The sequence below is a fragment of the Myotis daubentonii genome, chromosome 6 (genome assembly GCF_963259705.1).
Source record: "Myotis daubentonii chromosome 6, mMyoDau2.1, whole genome shotgun sequence".
Classification (NCBI taxonomy): domain Eukaryota; kingdom Metazoa; phylum Chordata; class Mammalia; order Chiroptera; family Vespertilionidae; genus Myotis; species Myotis daubentonii.
The window spans coordinates 93,983,183-94,002,752 of NC_081845.1; the positions used below are offsets into that span (position 1 = coordinate 93,983,183).

General features: G+C 63.3%; 1 protein-coding gene across 2 annotated transcripts; it reads left to right on the forward strand.

Moving 5' to 3' along the window:
* Nucleotides 1-458: 458 nt before the first annotated feature.
* On the forward strand, nt 459-18,657 carry SPDEF (SAM pointed domain containing ETS transcription factor). Of its 2 annotated transcripts, XM_059701924.1 has the most exons (6): nt 459-859; nt 11,019-11,483; nt 13,999-14,196; nt 15,699-15,746; nt 15,864-16,010; nt 18,057-18,657. In XM_059701924.1, exons 2-6 carry the CDS (start codon nt 11,048-11,050, stop codon nt 18,233-18,235), a joined length of 1,008 nt encoding a protein of 335 aa, XP_059557907.1. In that variant the 5' UTR covers nt 459-859; nt 11,019-11,047; the 3' UTR covers nt 18,236-18,657. The 2 variants fall into 2 exon arrangements, with proteins under 2 accessions (XP_059557907.1, XP_059557906.1); XM_059701923.1 differs by lacking the exons at nt 459-859; nt 15,864-16,010 and adding an exon at nt 2,676-2,698.
* The last annotated feature ends 913 nt before the right edge of the window (nt 18,658-19,570 follow it).

Genomic DNA, 19,570 nt, shown 5'->3' on the forward strand with positions numbered 1-19,570 from the left:
AGGGCGGGTGGCCCATGAGCCTCAGGTCCCTTTCCTCAGGGTTCTCTGAAACTCCCTCCATCCCTGGCCTGGGGAGCCAGGCACTTCCTCCAGGAAGCCCTCCCTGACTTCCCTGGCCTCAGGGTTCCCACAGCCTTCCATTGAGGCTCTGAATTTCCACTGCTGCTTGCTTGTCTGTCCCTCACCCTTGGCTGGTCCCTTTTAGTGCTCCCTCTTGATATATACCCTGTGCCTCGCACACAGTATGAGTTTAGGAGCTATGCATCAACTAATGAACAAATGTAAGTGAGTGTGTGAATGAATGAATGAGTTCCCTGGCTGCCAGGGTATAGATTCCCCCGGTGAGGAGAGGAAGGCCTGCAAGGGTTAACCGGGAGCCCGCCTGTGGTCTGAGGTAAGCAGGGAGTGTATTTGTTCAGGTAAATAAGGAAGGATTACTTATAATGGGAAATCAGGCCCAGCCAACTCTTCATCCCACGGCAGCCTGACTTCCTCCCAGCACATTCCTGCACTCCAGCTGCGTCCACACTGCCCCGGGGACCTAGGCCAGTGCCCAGAGCCCGCGGAGGCCCCCAGGAAGCCCTCCGGCTGGGTCCCGCCACGGTGCCAGCAGGTGGCCTTGGGCTGGGCGCTGGGGCTCTCTACAGGGCACACAGCCCTGAGACCTCAGAGGGCTACCCTTTGAGGGTGGCCAGGCCGCCAGCGGCCCTCACCTCTGTCCCCAGCCTTGCTGGCCCCTGGTCCCACTGGCTCCCCAGATGCCCGGCTGAGACTCAGCAGTGGCCCAAGCTGCCCCGCCTCCTCCTGGCCCCGGAGGTTGCCACTGCAGCAGGCGACTTGGGCGCCAGGCAGCTAACGGGTAAGTGCAGGGGGAGGTACCCAGTGCCCTGCACGGGCTTTTTCCTGCCAGCGGCGGGGACGGGGTGACTGAGAGGACTTGGAGGTGCACTTTGCAAGCTCAGAAGGGACCTCCCAGGCACCAGTGACCCTGCGACCTGGTCCTTCACCCTCAGAAGCCCCCGCCTCTCTGCGTGCTGCCCAGTCTGCCTTCCTGGGCCGCCCCAGCGCCACGGTGAGTCCCTTGGCCGGGCGAGGCCTGGGGGCCGTGTCTGTGATGGCCCCTCCGGGCTCAGCGCTGAGCCCACCTGCTGGCCTGCGGGTGGCTGCTCTGCAGATGCAGAGACTCGGCTGAGACCTGGCCGCTGTGTTCGGCCGGTGGATCACAGCGGTCTTCCTGCTGCTGCCAGGGCTGCTGGCCACAGAGCTCTCCCCGGGCCGGCACACGTGGGTGGGGGCTCGCCGGAGTCTGGAGGCTCAGGGGCAGGGTCCAGGTTGGAGCAGTGGGGACAAGCCCAGAGCCAGGGGCCCATCAGGGCAGTGGTGGGCACGGGAACCAGGAGGTTGGGGAGCTGCAGAGCAAACCAGCTGGCTGCCTGGGCACCCGGAGGAGCAGAGGCCCCTGGTCCGGGCTGGGCACACTCGGAGAGAAACGGGTCCATGAAGAGGCTCATTTCTAAGATCTGCAGATTCCTTCTGTGGGAGGAGGGGGAAGTAGGTGGCGGGGGTGACGGGTGGGAAGCTGAAGGGTCTGGAGGTCTGAGGACTCCCCTGAGGTCAGAAAAGGTGTGTGCATAGGTGCGTATATATGTGAGTGTGTATACGTGCATGTGTGTGCATACGCATGTGTGTACACGTGAGCGCGTGTTGAGTGTGTGCATGTATGTGCCTTACACGCACGCACGTGCATATTGTGTGTGAGTGTACGCACATGTGTGTGCATGTATATTGTGTGTGTGAATGTGCATATGTGTGTGCTTGTGTGTGCAGGTGTCTGTGCATGAATGTGTGCCCATCTGTGCATGTTAGGGAGTGGGCAGTCCCACCAAGCTAGCCCTGGATTTCTCCGCACCCTGCCAGCTGGGCACACCCAGGCCATAAGCCTCAAGTGTCTGTCCCTCTATGGAGGTCATGGCCTTTCTTTTCCTCCCTAGCCAGGGCTAGGACTTGGCCTCATTTCCTGCCCCCACCTTCCCAATAAACAGCTTCACAGCACCCCCAATAAAGCGGCATCTCCCCAGCACCAGCTGCTCAGCTGAGTAACAAAGCAAACAGGCGCTGGGCTGCCCAGCTCTGAGGTGGCAGGCAGGGATGGGCAGGAGGCGACCCATAGATAGGGAGACCCAGACCACTGCCAAGGCCAGCGAGGACCGTCCTGCCTGCCCCCTGGCCCCCTGGAGGAGGAGCGAGAGCCAGTGACGCCAAACTTGGAGTCTCACCACCCCAAATTCACAGAGCTTTGGGGAGAGGATACATCCTCAGGGCTCCCCGGGAGGTTGGGGTGTGGAGGAGGTGAGCACTCACAGGATAGGGGACCACCCTCCCCTCTGAGAGCCCAACAGTGAATGGACAAGTGACCCCTCTGCTCCAGGCAGAGGCGGGGCCAGAGCTGAAAACTCAGTCCCCACCAGACCTGCTCACGGTGTCAGCAATCCTAACACACTTCGGCCGGTCCCATGGACCCCTGAGCAGATGAGCTGCTCTGTCAACCAAGCCTGAGGGAGTGGAGCACCCAGTAGGTGCTCAATCAAGGCTCAGAGATGGCGACCAGGCAGCAGGGAGAAGAGCCTGGGAGAGCCCACTGTTTCCCACCGAGGTCGTTGCAGATAAACAGTTAATAACTGAAGCAATGAGAGCACAGGTTGGTGCTAAAGGGCGTGGTGCAGCGTGAGTGCGACCTAGGAGGTCAGTTCAGGCTGACCTGGGGACAGAGACCCTCCGGGGAGGGCGAGAAGGAACGGGAGGCCCACGGTGTGTGACTTGGGGGAAGTCACTTTTCCTCCTGCACCGCCTATGTCAGGAGGTTAGGCAGGTGGCTTCATCTGTTCAGGGGGGCTTCACGGAGGAGGCAACCTGGAGCCGGGTTTTGAAGGCTGTGTAGGAGTTGGTGGAGCAGGCTGGCTGGCCGGGTCGTGTGTGCCTCCCCGCCTTGTGGCCCAGGCTCTGGCCCCTCCTAGAGGTCAGGGAGGGGCGGTTGAAGCTCACAGCTGTCCTAGACCGGCTGGAGAGCAAGACGGCCTCAGGGCAGGGCTCAGGCCTCCCTCACCACCACCCTCAACTCTTCCCCAGACTCCACCCTCAGCCCTGCCCCTCCACCGTCACCACCTGCTTCTTCCTTTGTTCTCCTCATTCTGTACCCCGTTACCTTTCCCTTCCCTCTCTCTCTTTTTCTAAAATTGATTTTAGAGAGAGGATAAGAGAGAGAGAGCCATTGATGTGAGAGAGAAACTCCATCGGTTGCCTCCCATACACGACCCAACCGGAGACCAAACCCGAAACCTAGGCAGGTGCCCTGACTGGGAATCAAACCTGCAACCTTTTGGTATATGGGACAACGCTCCAACCAACTGAGCCACCCAGCCAGGGCACCTTTCTCTCCCCTCTTCTCCAGTCTCATTCCCTCACCTGCTCCCAGGTGCCACCTTCATGTATGCTCAGCCCACCATAATTCACAAGGAATTTCCATCCACCCGCTCCCTCAATCTTCACCACCCCTTTAAGACATGCTCCTGATGGCCCATTTTACAGACGGGACAACTGAGTCTCAGAGGAAGCCAAGTCACTTCCCTAGTCCCAGAGCTAGGAAGCTGGGGCTCAAACCTGGTCTGGGGCCCTCCCCCACCCCATCCCATTCCACGCCCCACCCTGCGCCCCCAGCCGAGCAAGTGGCCTGTCAGGTGGAACAACTCTTCCCAAAGCAAACTTTGCACAAGCGAGTTGCCCTGGGCTCTTGCTGACATTTAATGCCTGGCTCCTTCCCCTGCCTCGTTTGCATGTTCCCAGCTCAGGACGTGCCCTGCCGGGTTCTCCTCTCTCCCCTCTGCGGAGGGGAGGGTGCGCGCCCTTCTCCCTTGCCCACTCCTCCCAGGTGGGGCCTAGTGTGACCCTGCTGGTGGCCGGAAGGACCAGCGCCCACCAGGACCGGAGAAAGGGCACCACCAGAATGGAGGAGCCCCCTCCTTCTCCCTCCAGCTCTGGGATTGAGGCGAGAGATCTGGGGGTGGCTGCCTAATAACCCCTTAATAGCCCACCCACCCCCATTTAAACCTTTTTTTTAAGTGATTTCTTTTCTTAGTCTCTCAGGACAGTCCATTCTGGACTGTTATCACTTTCTGAATATTGGGGTGCCTTCACTTCACCTAACGCCCTTTCCAAGCCCTAGGTGTTGGGCCCAGGGCACATCCCCCCTCAGCCCGGTCAGGACCCCAGGGCTGGTGGAGCCGTCTCCTTCCAGCCTGTGGGCCTGCAGGAGCCACGGAGGGTGAGCACCGGGTGCGAGGGGCCAGCGTGGGCACCCTCTCGGGAGACAAGCATCTGCTCACATCACTGCTCTGCCTTGTCATGCCAACCCCAGGACGCAGTGTCTGGGAACCCCCTTTCCCCCCGGGGCTGAGGGTTGGTGAAAGCGCCACAGGCAGAGGCAGGTGAAATCGTGTGTCCTCACGCAGGGGCCGCTGCCCAGGGGCGGAGAGTGGGGACCCGACGCTCAAACCCACAAAGCCCTGTCAGGTAGCGAGTGTTGGGGGGCGGGAGGGTAGACAAGGTGCCGGAGGAGTGCAGGGGCGCAGGGGCTGCGGAAGGGGGCTGTGGAGGCAGCCTCTGGGTGGTGACCAAAGAGGGGACGTGCAGCGGCCGGGCATGGCGGCCAGGGAGGGCCAGGAGCTCGCCAGGCCTGAAACGCGGAAGGTGTTCACACACGGTGTGCGCTCAAGCAGAGCCGAGTGAGGACGTGATTTGCGGTTTCTGGAAACTGAACGTCTGGCAGGATTTGTACTTGACATGCGGGAAGTCGGGTACTGGCCTGGCCTCAGCCTCTCGCTCTCCCTGGCCTGGGCCTGTCTGGGCTGGGCGTCTGTGCCCACCGAGGCGCTGGGGAGGGGATGCCCTGGGCAGGGGCGGCCCAAGGGCGATGCCGACACGAGAGGTGAGGGCCGCTGGGCGGGTGCCCTGCCAGCCCAGAAGGGTGGGCCACGTCTTCCAGAGGCTCTGGACCCCGACTCCAGGGAACAGGTGCAGGGGACCCAGCCCCCCAAACAGAGGGTGGGACTCGGTCCCCAAGGCCTGGAGCAGTCACACGGGACTGAGGCTGGGAGAGCCCAGTGGAGAGAGAACCCTTCACCTTGACCCGGAGGGGCTGGACGCGAGTCAGTGCGGCGGCAGGAGCCAGAGGGGGACAGAGCTGATGGAATTGTGCCTGCGGCTCCTGGCTGCCGTGGGATCCGCGGGAACAATGGCAGAGACCAGGTTTCCTTGATATTTCCTGACCCTGTTGTTTCCTGTGCCCTGTCCCCCACCTCCCCACCACTCTCTGGCCCCCACATGGCCTCATCCCATCCCCCTGTCTCCCACACACCCCAGCTCCCCGGCCCCTGCTGGCTCCTCAAGTTGAACCTTCCGGAGAGCAGGGCTCCTGAGCAAGGAGGCCAGTGGCTGGACGAGTCAGGAGCCGAGGAGGTGGGGATAGCCACCGGGTCTAACCTAAGCTGAGCCCAAGACGGGCGAGTCCCTCCAGGAGCCCCCTCCCTTCTCTCGCCTCGGAGACCCCGTGGCAGCAGGTGCTTAGGGATGGCCGCAGCAGGGAGCTTGGGAGAGGGCTGCCTGCAGGTGGCCGCCCCGGGGCCCTGCCTGGGTACGAGGGTGGCCGTCCACTGGAGAGAGGCCAGCACTCTGGGCCGTGGAAGGCGGTCAGTGAGGAGGGGCTGGGGCTTTTCTTGAGCACAGCTAGTCTGAAGAGCAGTGTCAAAGGGCCAGGCAGCTGTGGCTCCATGGGGGGCCAGAGCCGTCCAAGGAGAAGTGGGGGCCGGGGAGGAGCGGCAGGGTGAGCAGGGGGTGTCTGGAGGGGCAGCCTAGGGCAGGGCCGGGACCTCCTGTGGCCAGGCTTCTCTCCAAGGTGCTGACCATGCATGGCTCCTGGCCAGGCCCAGTCACCCCGCGGCCTCCTGACTCTGACCCAATAAAGGAGGCCCTTGGGGTGCAGAGGGAGGGCTGACAGCCAGGGCCGGGGACCCCAGCAGGTAAGCTGGCTGAAGGTCTGCTCCAGTGGAAGTGAGGCCGACTCGGAGCTGAGTGGGGCTCCGTCACTTGGCCCCACCCTGTGCCCCTCAGTGCCCTCCTCACTGGGGTCTGCAGCCAGGGTCCTGGGCTCTGGGCAGACTGCGGTTGGGTCTCAGCGTTGAGGTGGGGACTCCGGCACATTAACCCCTCACAATCCTCCCGGGTAAAGATCATGGAGCCAGGACAGCCCAGGCCTTAGTGCAGAGCCCCTGGTAACACCACTTCCCTGAGGCTGTTTTTAGAGAAATCGGGGGAGGGGGTGGGAGTGAGAACCTGGCCACATTCCTGGCCCCAGGGGTGAGAGCAGGCCCAGGGTGGCAGGAGAGCTGCTGTGAATCTGTGACTTTGGGTCCCTGGCCTCATCCCCTCGACCTGTCTTCGTGGGGGAGCAGGAGGTGCTGAGAGAAGGGGCGGTAGGTGGCTAATCCCTTTGGCCACTGCCCCAGGGCCTGTCCCTGTCGCTGGGCCTTGGCCTCCACCAGCTGTTACCAAAGTTTCTTTGTCTGGAGTCGGAGCCAAAGCCTCTGGGGCAGGTGGAGCCAGGACACCCTGATCCTTAATCCAGAACAGATCCGCGCGAGGTTAGGAAACGGGCAGCATCGCTCAGGAGACGGGCAGCCCTGGGCCCAGCCAGCAGAGGCTGTCGGGAGGGCTGGGTCTGCCGTCCAGGCACCTGGACCTGCCAAACACTGGGCTTCTCCCAGGACCGAGGTCTGGGGAGCAGTGGCCTGAGGCTCAGCAGGCCTCTAGTCTGGTCCTAGCTCTGCCGTGTGGCTATGGGCACGTCCCTGCCACTCACCGAGCTTCATTTTTCTCAGTAACGTGTGTTCTCATGGGCGACAGTCCCCTGTGAATGTAATTAGAGCTGAATTGCATGGCACAGATGGGGAGCGCTGGGAAGTCAGACCAGGGAGCTGTTCGGAAGGGCTTCCTGGGGGAGGAGGGCTTTGGGCTGAGCTGTGATGAGAAGGAAGGGCAGCTTGGGCAGGGGGACAACAACACAAGAGGGAAGAGCCAGGTCTTGCCCACAGCACAGGGGCGCCTGGATGTGTCCATTGACCCCTGGTCTGAGCCAGACCCGGCACAACCAGCAAATGAACCCCTTCCCCACTCCGGCTTTGTGTCCCTTCTATAACACAGTCACATGATCACCTGGGCTGGGGAGCAGGTGGGCTCAGAGGTGGGCGCCAGCCAGCGGGGTCAGGCAGGACAGGCGGTGGGAGCCATGGGAGGCTCTTGAGGCAGGGGTGCCCGATGGAAGGGGGATGGAGAGGAAGGAGCTGGACCGTGGGTGGAATGAGAACTCAGGAGGTGGGAATGGACTCTGGAGGATCACGCTGCCCAGTCCAGAGGTGGGCAGAGGGAACCGGCCACAGCAGAGCCTCCGAGGGACCGTGTGCGGCGAACAGAGCCCCCACGGCCAGCGGGCACCTCGGGCAGCTGCGTGACCTCCCTGAGCCTCCCTGTCAGCATCTAGAAAATGGGGCGCTCCCGTCGACGTCACCCAGGCTGTGGGCAGGAAAGGGGGCATAGAGGTGCTCACCGCAGTTCTCTCTTCCCACCGAGTCCGCCCCGGTGCCCGGGGGAGAGGCCAGAATTGCAGGCCGGGCACACCCGCTCCTGGCTCCCTGACCAGTAAGGCAAGGGGCCCCCAGCCCTGGGCCCCTGGGTCTCATCTACGAGTGAGCGGCCTTTCTTCCTGCCGCACAGCTAGTCACGCACACACCTGCGCCTCGTGTGTCTCTTGCTTTCAAGGTTTCTCAGTAGCGAGTATGTTCTCCAGGGACCGAGCTCCGGCTGCAAGCAGGCTCCTGGGCTCAGGGGCAAGACGATGGGGAGCTGGTCTGGGGTGCGGGGGAGGCAGGAGTGGAGACCCGGGTGCACGTCACTTGGCTGCACTGGACTCCCGCACCCACCAATAGGACCGAGGAGGCCCTGCTGCCTCTCTCCCGGCAGCGGGACGGGGACGATGCGAGAGCCACACAGCTCCCTTGACAAACGTGACGGGAACGTGTCATCACATCCCCGCCCGGCAAACACCGCCACCTGCCCTGCCCATTCATCCTCACTGACCCCTCGTGCCACGGGCCCCGAAGCACAGCAGCGGCCTCCCACCCTACCTGTGGCCGAGGCCAAGCAAACGCGGGGCCACGAGGGAGGCAAGGGCTCCTGCTTCTTGGAAAAGCTTCCGCTCCTGGCACGTGGCCCGGGTGTTGGCAGAAACTGTCCTCACGTGGCAGGCAGGGGCGGTGGGGACGTGGACGGGGCGGGAGGCGGGCAGGGGCGATGGGGACGTGGACGGGGCGGGAGGCGGGCAGGGGCGGTGGACGGGGCGGGAGGCAGGCAGGGGTGATGGGGACGTGGACGGGGCGGGAGGCAGGCAGGGGCGGTGGACGGGGCGGGAGGCAGGCAGGGGCGATGGGGACGTGGACGGGGCGGGAGGCAGGCAGGGGTGATGGGGACGTGGACAGGCGGGAGGCAGGCAGGGGCGATGGGGACGTGGACGGGGCGGGAGGCAGGCAGGGGCGATGGGGACGTGGACGGGGCGGGAGGCAGGCAGGGGTGATGGGGACGTGGACGGGGCGGGAGGCAGGCAGGGGCGATGGGGACGTGGACGGGGCGGGAGGCAGGCAGGGGCGATGGGGACGTGGACGGGGCGGGAGGCAGGCAGGGGCGATGGGGACGTGGACGGGGCGGGAGGCAGGCAGGGGCGATGGGGACGTGGACGGGGCGGGAGGCAGGCAGGGGTGATGGGGACGTGGACGGGGCGGGAGGCAGGCAGGGGCGATGGGGACGTGGACGGGGCGGGAGGCAGGCAGGGGCGATGGGGACGTGGACGGGGCGGGAGGCAGGCAGGGGTGATGGGGACGTGGACGGGGCGGGAGGCAGGCTGGGGTGATGGGGACGTGGACGGGGCGGGAGGCAGGTTGGGGTGACGGGCGGGCGGGGAGCTGAGGGGGCCCTCCAGGGGCGGGGTCGCCTAGGGGCAGGGCGTGGGTGCTGGCCGGGGTGGGGACCCGGGGAAGAGCGGGCTGTGGGTGCTGCCTGGGCAAATAATGTGAGCCCACGGCACACAAGCATGTTTGCACAGAAGGACTTGGACGATCCAGGCCTGCCCTCTGTCCCCCGAAGCCCCATCCCGCCCTCCCCCGCCCCACCCCTGACCTTTCCTTCCTTGTCACTTAGAGGAGCCCTTGAAAGGGAGCTTCCAAGGGAACGCCCTCTCTCCTGCTGGCGTTCTCTCCGCCACGGTCGATGGCAGGGCTGCCAAGGAAGCTGGGAAGGCTGGGCCCGCACAGGACGGGACGGGATGGGGGGCCGCTGCCCCTGGGCGGCGTTCACCCGGCCATGCTCCCCCGAGGAAAGGGCGCGGGTGTGGAGCGGGCTGGCTGCGGCCCTAGAGGAGCCGGGGTAGTTCCCAAATGGGGTTCCTTTCCCTCCCACCAGCGGAGCAGGTCGGTCCCACGGGGCCTGGAGACGGGCACATCAATTCCACCGCTAGGGCAGCCACCAGCCCCCTATGGCCAGATGCCCTTGGGCAGCGCGTCTCCCACGTGAACTCGCGTCAGGATCACCCAGGGCCATGGACGGCACTGCTCCCCCCGCCCCGGTTCCGGCCTGAGGACTCGCCTTCCCAGACAGTTCTCAGGCGCCGACCCGGCGCTGCTGGCGGGTGTGCCCCCAGAGCCTCTGCTTTCGGGGGGCAGTGCCCGGGGGGCACGGATCCTGGCAGGTCCCACGCTCCTTCCTCCCGGGGCGGCACCCCGTACCTGGGCAGCGTGTGTTTGTTGGTGATCTTCCACCGCTGCTGGTGTCTCCTTCTCTTATTATTTTAATCCTCAGTCTTGGGCCAGCACGGCACGGAAATACCCCAGAAACCCCAGTTTGGTGTCTGCCCCTGTCTCCAGTGCCCTGGTCACCCAGACCGCACACTCCAGTCACGGGCTCAGAGGACAGGGCCGGGCACCGCAGAGCCGGGTGACTGATGGGGGGGTGGAGCTCTAGCCGCTGCCCCTGGGGGGCCTGCTCACCAGCCCCGCTGCCCCCAGAAAGTGGGCCTGCAGGTCAGCACGTGGGCACCACCTCAGGGCCTGGGAGTGGAGAGGGGCCTGGGGCAGCACCTTTCAGGGGAGGACCAGGGGGGGTGGGTGCGAGCCCTGAGCAGGGGCCAGGCACACCTGTGTGGTACTCACTGACCACCTCATCAGCCTCACACTGGGAATTTATTCACACGCACCCCGCAAATGGCCTGTGGGAAGGGGAGGGGGCTGCCTGCCCACCCTGTGAGGGACTCTAATCCCACCGCACCCCTCCTCGCTCCTCTCTTCCTGCACCTGGCGGATGAAGATGGTGGTGGGGGAAAAAAAAAAAAAAGATGATGGTGGCCCTCCCCCTTCCCAACTTCCTTCAAGAGCCGAGCAAAGGAAAGCAAGCTTTGCCAGAGCAGGAAAGATCTAGGCCAGCTCTCAGAAGGAACTTCCTCCACAGGACAGTGGTCTGGGAGCCGGGTGTGGGCCGGAGGGGAAACGGGGCTAGACATTAACGGCTCCTTGTCTAGGTCTCAGTTTGCTCATCTGTCAAGTGGGACTCTCGTGGCTTCCGCTGTGAGGCCTGAAGGAGGTCAAGAAGCAGAAGGCGGTTTTAAGCGACCCACACGCGTAAAGACCTGCGCTGCCCGCAGCCTGGCTCCTTGGGAGTGAGGGGGCTGCCGCGTCCTATCCTGCCCCAACGCCGCCCCCCCCCCCCCGCCCCACTGTCTTTCCAGCCCCATCCTAGCTGCCCAGTGACCCAGAAGCCGACTCCCTCAGGCCCAGCCACTGCCCACGGGGCCCCTCATCCCTGTAACCAGCCTAGCGGCCCCATGGGGGTGGGAAGCAGCCGGACCTGACTCCCTCTTATTTCTGTAGACGCAGCCGCTGGCCCGAGTAGCAGCGGCATGGGCAGCGCCAGCCCCAGCCTGAGCAGCCTGCCCCCCAGCCGCCTCCTTCTGCCCCCCAACACTGTGCTGCGGACAGGCCCCGAGAAGGTGACAGCCGGGGTGGCGGGGCCCGACAGACGGGACTGGAGCCCCAGCCCGCCGGCCACGCCCGAGCAGGGCCTGCCCACCTTCTACCTCTCCTGCTTGGACACGCTGTACCCCGACAACAGCAGCTGGGCCGCCAAGGGCCCCGGGGCCAGCAGTCGGGACGAGCCGCCTGAGGAGCCCGAGCAGTGCCCCGTCATCGACAGCCAAGCGCCCGGGGGCAGCCTGGACTTGGCGCCGGGAGGGCTGAGCCTGGAGGAGCACTCGCTGGAGCAGGTGCAGTCCATGGTGGTGGGCGAGGTGCTCAAGGACATCGAGACGGCCTGCAAGCTGCTCAACATCACGGCAGGTGAGCCTCCGCCCGCCCAGCTCCGCAAGGTGGGGGCAGCCGGCTGCGGTCACGGGGGCTGGGGGACACCCTGGCTGGGCCTCAGGCAGCCCCAGGAATACTGGTGTTTCTCCACACGGGCCGCCCAGCACACACAGCTGTGAGCCTGTGAGCGGAGGCTGGGGTGGTTGCGCCCCGTGCCCAGCTGCACCAGCCCGGAGTCCGCCCCGGTAGGTGCCGGATGAAGTGAATTTGAGCTCTACCCCATCTGGCCCACCACTTCCTCTCGGACTCATCTCCGCTCTCTCCTCAGCCACACCTGCCTCCCTGCTGTTCCCACAATACTCACCTCAGGACCTTTGCACCTGCTGGTAGTCCTTCAACCTTGAACATGCTGCCCCCAATATCTACTTGGCTCATCCCTCACCTCCTTCATGTCTTAACTCAAAGGGCCCCAACCTAACGAGGCCATTCCTGACCCCTCTGCTGCTCACATCCCTACCTCCATTCCTCCGTCTGCTTTTTTTCTCTCACGGCACATAACATCTTCTATGCTGCCTGTCTTATTTCTTTCTCTTGTTCACTATCTTTCTCCCCGACTGGCATGTACACACCCAAGGGACATGATTTCGTTTGTTGTGTTCACTGCCATGTCCCAGGTCCTAGGATGGCACCTTGTACATAATAGATGCTCAGGAAACAACTTAATAGGCCCTGCTCTAGCACTGGGGAACTGAGTGGTGAGCACAACACAAATGCTTCTTCATTTATGAAGCTGACATAGTGAGGGAAACGTCGTAGATAAATATGTGAGTGTCCCTGGTCCCGTGGTGACGAGGGCTCTGATGAGGAGGGAACATCAGGAGGCCTGGCATGAGAGGGTCTGCCAGGGCCTGGCATGAGGGGGTCTGCCAGGGCCTGGCATGAGGGGATCTGCCAGGGCCTGGCATGAGGGGGTCTGCCAGGGCCTGGCATGAGAGGGTCTGCCAGGGCCTGGCATGAGGGGATCTGCCAGGGCCTGGCATGAGGGGATCTGCCAGGGCCTGGCATGAGAGGGTCTGCCAGGGCCTGACATGAGGGGGTCTGCCAGGGCCTGGCATGAGAGGGTCTGCCAGGGCCTGACATGAGGGGGTCTGCCAGGGCCTGGCATGAGAGGGTCTGCCAGGGCCTGACATGAGGGGATCTGCCAGGGCCTGGCATGAGAGGGTCTGCCAGGGCCTGACATGAGGGGGTCTGCCAGGGCCTGACATGAGGGGGTCTGCCAGGGCCTGACATGAGGGGGTCTGCCAGGGCCTGACATGAGGGGGTCTGCCAGGGCCTGGCATGAGAGGGTCTGCCAGGGCCTGGTATGAGGGGATCTGCCAGGGCCTGGCATGAGGGGATCTGCCAGGGCCTGGCATGAGGGGGTCTGTCAGGGCCTGGAGGGTGAGGCCCTGGAGCTGATGCTGTGGGTGAGGGGCTGCGGCTCTCAGCCCTGTCCCTCCCGCATCCCTGCAGCTCTGGCAGGCCTGCCCATCTCCTTGGTCGTGGGCCCTGGCATATGAGCATCCCACTTGGTGCTGCTTTCCCACAAGGGCCGCCAGGCATCCCTCAGGCCAGCCTCTCCTCCTAGCAGTCCTCTGGGCCATGCCCCGACCCCCAGCTGGTGCCCCCTTAAGGCAGCGCCTGCCAATGCCCGGCTCTCCATTTGCCCAGGCCAGCTTCCCAGGGAGGTCTCCCATGGGGCCTTCGCTCCCACACTGGGCTGCGGAGGGAGGGGCCTGCCCTAGAACAATGGGGACAGGAACAAATTGCTTTGACCCTCGAGAGGAAAACGGGCTTATCAAGTGGGGGCGGCCCAGCCTCCGGTCACCCAGCTGGGGCACCAGCTGAGGCCACAGTGTTCACTTGGAACCCCACTGTGACCATGCTCACCGGCCTGGCCTCCGCCCATGTGCCCTGCCAGGCTCACCCCACAGCAGCCATGACGCCCTCCCGCCGCTGAGCCCTGTAGCTGCCCCTGGCCACCCTGTCACTTGCCATTCATTCATTCATTCATTCATTCATTCAATGCATGTTAACTGAGCCGCTACTATGCACCCAGCCCCTTGTTAGGTGTTGGAAAAGGAGATGGAGCTCCCTGTGCCTCAGCTTCCTCATCTGTAAAATATGGTAGGGGTTGGAGGTTGGGGTTATAAGATTAATTTCTGGGTGGATTTTTCTCTGGTTCCTTGAGAGGTTTGGGGAAGGCAAAAGGCAGCTGGGGAGGGAGCGCACATGTTCCAGGGCTGTAGCTCCCCAAAAGGCCCTTTGGAGGGGCTGGGTGTCTGGGGGAACCCAAGGTCTGGATGAAGTGGGAGGTACAGAGGTCCCTCCCTCTCACCCCACTCTCTTCTTGGGGAACCCCTCAGCAGGGCCCCTCAAGAGGGCCTGGCCTGTCCTGCCCCCCACCCCGGAGTCCATGGTCCTGGGCCACAAGCTCCCCGTTCCCCAGGCGAGCACAGGGGGCCACATTCCGGTAGTGCCCTCAGCGGCTGAGGGAGTGTCTCTTGCCCAGACCCCGTGGACTGGAGTCCAGGCAACGTGCAGAAGTGGCTGCTGTGGACAGAGCACCAGTACCGGCTGCCCCCCGTGGGCAAGGCCTTCCAGGAGCTGGGGGGCAAGGAGCTGTGTGCCATGTCGGAGGAGCAGTTCCGCCAGCGCTCGCCCCTGGGCGGGGAGGTGCTGCACGCCCACCTGGACATCTGGAAATCAGGTGGGACATGGTGTGGGCAGAGGCAGCCCCTCCGGGCTCCAAGCCAGGGACCCCGACAGGGACTCTCCGGCCAGGATGCCCGCTGGGAGGCTGCTCTCGCTGGGCTCTGCTCTGAATCCGGCCCCAAGTGCCGCTGCCTCCTGGAGCCCCACGCCTCCCGGCCCTGGCCGAGCCCAGAGACTTGGAGAGAGCACGCGGGAAGTTAGAGGTAGAAGTTAGACCGAGAGGACGTGAGACATCATAGCCGATGGACGGTGGGTGCTATGATGTCCCTTAAAAAAAAAAGTGTTTTTACTGATTTCAGAGAGGAAGGGAGAGGGAAAGAGGGAGACCGAAACATCGCTGATGAGAGAGAATGACTGACCGGCTGCCTCCTGCACGCCCTGCCCTGGGACTGAGCCCACAGCCGGAGCATGTGCCCTGATTGGGAATCGAACCGTGACCTCCGGTGCATAGGTCGATGCTCAACTACTGAGCCATGCCGGCCGGGCCTTCCTTGCCCTTTTAAAATTTTATTCGTTTGTTTGTTGCTGTTTTCCATTGAAGAAGTAATGAGGGAATAATTGTATACACTTTTTAAAAGACTGTGGGAATAGTATATCATAAAAGGTAATTCCCCTCCCACTCCTGAGCCCGGCTTCCCGATCCCCCTCCCTGGAGGCACCCACTGTTCCCAGTTTCTTGGGTATCTGGGCAGGGAAAGTCTATGCAGATACAAGCCAAGACGTATGCGTGGTTTTACCCTTTTAAACATGAGCAGTCTCAGCGTGTACACTGTTCTGTACCTGACAGAGTACCTGCAGCTTGTTCCCATTGGGATGCATTCGGCTGCCCTATTCTTTCTCAAGGCTGCATGCCAACCCCATGTCCTCTCACGGGGCACCCACGGGTGCCCTGCACAGAGCCCACCACGCTGGAGGCAGCGCTTGCTCCGTAGGTCAGGGCCCAGATGAATAAGGGGAAGGACCTACTCATATAACCAGCAGAGCCCAGTGTCCTGCCCACCCCGGCTGCTTGCCAGTGACTGCCAAGGGCAGTGGTCAGTGCCAGGCTGCGTGCCAGTGGTGACGTGGGTGGAAACTGGCTGCTCTCACTCCCCCACTGCCTGGTCTGAGGTGGGGGGACGGGTGCGGGAAGTGGGGGGCAGAGAGCAGGAGGGTGGAAGTGCCGGGGACCTGGCAGCTGGAAGGTAGGGGTGCTGATTATGCCGGACACTGAGCAAGGCGCTGTGCAGACTTCATCACCTACGATCCTTGCGAGATCCGGGAGGGGGAGTCCCGACCCCATTTCACAGATGAGCCAGGCTGCACTGCCTCTCTCCTGCCCCTGGGCCTCTAGACCCCTCCCAGCTCCGAAACCCCAACTCCCGTCCCGGAAGCAGCTCCAGACTGCCGGAGGGAGGGGACCACCGGGACACCTGGGCCTCTGGGCCCACAGTCCCACCAAACGCCCCCCCCCCCGAGGCCTCTCCTGGGTCCCAGCCTCCTCTCCTTGTCCTGCAGCGGCCTGGATGAAAGAGAGGACCTCCGCCGGGGCTGTCCACTTCTGTGGTGAGCAGGGCGGGGCAGGGAGGGCCGGGCTCTGTGCTCCGAGGTTGAGGGGGGGCCGCCAGGGAAGCAGGGGCAGCCGCAGGTCCCCACTCACCACCACCCTCCCTGGCCGCCCAGCCTCGACCAGCGAGGAGAGCTGGACGGACAGCGAAGTGGACTCGTCCTGCTCGGGGCAGCCCATCCACCTGTGGCAGTTCCTCAAGGAGCTGCTGCTGAAGCCCCACAGCTACGGCCGCTTCATCCGGTGGCTCAACAAGGAGAAGGGTGAGCGGCTGGCGCAGCGAGGGCGCTGAGGGCGCTGAGGCGGGCGGGGGGCTGCCTGGGCCCCCGGCCTGGGCCCCGGGAGGAGAGGGACTGGGTAGAGGGGTGCAGCGGCCTCCCCCCCTTGCCCTGAATGCCAGACAGCCGCTGTCAGTGGACCTGCTCAGGGTCAGAGTCAGTGTGCGCCCACGTCTGTCTGTGTCGCCCGCCAGGCTCGTCTTGTTCAGGGTCCCCAGCGCCTGAGTCATGGCAGGCGCTTGAAATTCTGCTGAGAACGGGACACAGTCTGTGCCCTCAAAACATCACAGCTTCACAGGGAGCCTGAGGGTGCCAGTGAGCAGCACTGTGTGAGCCACGGGTGTAAGATCAGGTTCCGAGCGGCCACATTAAAACACACCCTAAACAGGTGAAATCCATTTTAATGCGACTTTTATTGAACTCAATGTCATACATTATAATTTCAGCACGTAACCAATATAAAATGTATTAACGGGACATTTTACTCAGACTTTAAGATCGGTGTGTATTTTACACCGACGGCCCCCAGCTCGGACTTGCCGCATTTCAAGTGCTCAAGAGCGACCTGTGGCTGGAGGCTACCATGCTGGGCAGCGCAAGCTACATGGTGTGTGTGTGTGTGTGTGTGTGTGTGCGCGTGCGCGTGTGTTTGTGTGCGTGTGTATGCGTGCGTGCGTGTGTATGCATGCATGTGTGTGCGCGCGCGCGTGTGTTTGTGTGCGTGTGTATGCGTGCGTGCGTGTGTATGCATGCATGTGTGTGTGTGTGTGTGTGTGTGCGTGTGTGGGCAAAGGCTCAGAGCCAAGGAACCTGGGTTCGGGGCCCCAGTTTGTCATTAGTAGCGGTGGGTGCCTGACCTCGGCCTTCAGGTTCACTCACCCCGCACACCTTCGCTGAGCACCTCCTCTGGTTCCACGCTTGCTCAGTGGACATTACAAAGAATGATGTGTCCTGAGGGTCCAGGGAGGACTCAGCTGCACCCCGTCCTCGAGGGACCTACAGTCTTGTATGGGAACGAGCAGTGAAATGAGCTGGTGTGCAGGGCATGTCAGGCTGCAGCAGAACCGTGGGGGCAGCTGTGCCCAGGTCCAGGAGGACTTCATGGAGGAGGTGGCTCGGGCTGAGTGTGGAGGAGGAGAAGGGGCTAGAAGGGGTGGAAGAGAAGTTCCTGCACAGGCATGATGCTGCTACGGGTATATTTAAGACAGAGTGTGGTAGCTGCTCTGCTGGTCCCCCGTGCCTCTGGGGAGCTGGTCCCACTAGAGTTTGAAGGAAGGGAGATCAGGGAGGGGGTGAGCTGGGAGAGCTGCCTGCAGCGGGTGTGCTGACCTGGGCCTGCCGGGAGGGTTAAGAATGAGAACTGGGGAGTATTAACAATGCAATTGTTCTGCCTGAGGGAACGTCCTTCAGGCCCCACTCTAAGCTCTTCTGTCACCACCAGCCCCTCTCACGGCAGGAGAAAGGGCTCAGACAGCGTCTGGTAGACAAGGGCAGGGCCAGGACTCAACCCAGGGCGGCCCAGCTCCACGCCCACTCTTTGCACCACCTCTCCTGGGTTAAGTCTGCCAGCGGGGCTGTGTGGGCTGGTGTCTGAGGACGGCAAAGCGGTCACTCAGGCCAGGGACCTGCAGGTGGCGGGGGTGGCATGGCGGGGCGATGGGGTGGGGTGACCTGCCAGTGAGCTGGGGGCACCGTCACAGCCGCGCTGGGCTTCTGTGTAAGGTGTGCACACCCCACAGTAGGAGCAGAGGCTGGCAAGGGCAGGTCCTCGGGTCCCAAATAACCCACTAGGGTACCCAGGCTCACCCTGCCCCCGGGAGGCTCATGACCCCAGAGCATTACTTACCACATACTGAGCCCTGTGCACGCTCCTTGTACACATTTCTTTAACCCCAGCACACCCGGGCGTAGGTATTGCGGCCCGCTGGCCGGGGCTTTCTGAGAAACTGACCGCAGTTCTTGGTCTCTCTCCCTCTGGCTGGGCCGGTCCCCGCCTGCACCGCTGGCGTCTCTGGGCCTCCTGCCCCCCAGGCATCTTCAAAATCGAGGACTCCGCCCAGGTGGCCCGGCTGTGGGGCATCCGGAAGAACCGCCCCGCCATGAACTACGACAAGCTGAGCCGCTCCATCCGCCAGTATTACAAGAAGGGCATCATCCGGAAGCCGGACATCTCCCAGCGCCTCGTCTACCAGTTTGTGCACCCCATCTGAGGCGGGCCAGGCCTCCCTCTGGCTGCCCCTCCCCAGCAGACCCTGCGCTGGGGGGGGGGAGTCTGCTGGCATTCCGAGTCCAAGGTCGGGGAGGGCAGGGCCCACCGCTCCCAGAGTGCGAGTGAGCTCTCTGCCCCCCACCGTCCCTCTGGGGTGCTTCCTCCTCAGGCCCCCCTGTTCCTGTGCCAGCCACTCAGCCACTACAGGACAGGGGCACCCGGCTGCCCCAGTGGTCACAGCCCCCAGGGAAGGCACGCCCTGCCTCGATCCCAGCATTCCCAGACCAGACCTGACAGACTGGCAATGACTGTGCAAGGCCACCCACAGTCCAGTGCTCTCTGCCACCCAGGCCTGGCATGGTGCGGGGAGGGGGGAGCCAGAGGTGCCCCTGGGAGTGGGTAATAAAGATACCAGGAAGCTGACATGGCCCCAGTGTCTGTGCAGTGAGTGAGTGGCACAGCCATCGATGCTCAAGGGGGTTCCGGTCGCAGGGGCCGGGGGCTGTCAGGGGAGGCTTCCTGGGGGAGGTGGCTCTGAGCTGAGCCTAAAAGGAAGGGGAGCATTGGCTGGCAGAAGCTGTGGGAGAGTGGCAGGGGTCCTGCAGGCCAAGAAGAGGCTGGAATGGCCCTTGTCTCCCCCAGCCCTGTCCTGGGCTGAAAGGAGGGGCCACACTCGGGCTGAGAGAAGGCAGGGTCCTTGGCCACCCTCTCGCTCTGCGTAGGTCAGGGCTTGCTGCCTGAGGTGGGCCAGGGTCTGTCCCTCTGGCCAGGGGGCCCAGAGCCCTTATCTTTGCTTGGCCAACTGGAGGGGCTCTGGCTGGGGGCAGTGGGGGGGGCGGACCGAGGGGGGCGCGTCAGTCCCCCTTGTGGGATGCTGGATCTGCAGCGCAGGGTGGGAGAGAGGTAGGCTTGATGGAGGTCCTCTCTCCTGAAGAGCGAGGCCGCAGACCTGCCGTGCCCTCTTGGAAGCGGTGAGCCCTGTGAGTGGGGTGTAGAGGTGGGAGGGTGTGATGGGGAAAGGGTGTGAGTGTGAGTGTGAGTGTGAGTGTGAGTGTGTGTGTGTGTGGGAACCCACTGCCCACTCCTCTGGGCAAAGCAGCTCGCGCGGCTTCCTCCTGCGTCTCTCGCATTTGTTCACCGAGCTCAGGAGTCCTGAGGGCTGACTATGTGCTTCCACTGCTTTTTTTTTTTTTTTTTTCGGTCATTAAACTTCCCCCCAAATTAGGGGTTAACTCCCCATTTTTCAGATAATGAAACCGAGGCTCAGAGCCGTTGCCTTGCTCACACACAGCCAATCAGCAGCCGCAGAACCAGGCACTGTACCCACCAGGACGGG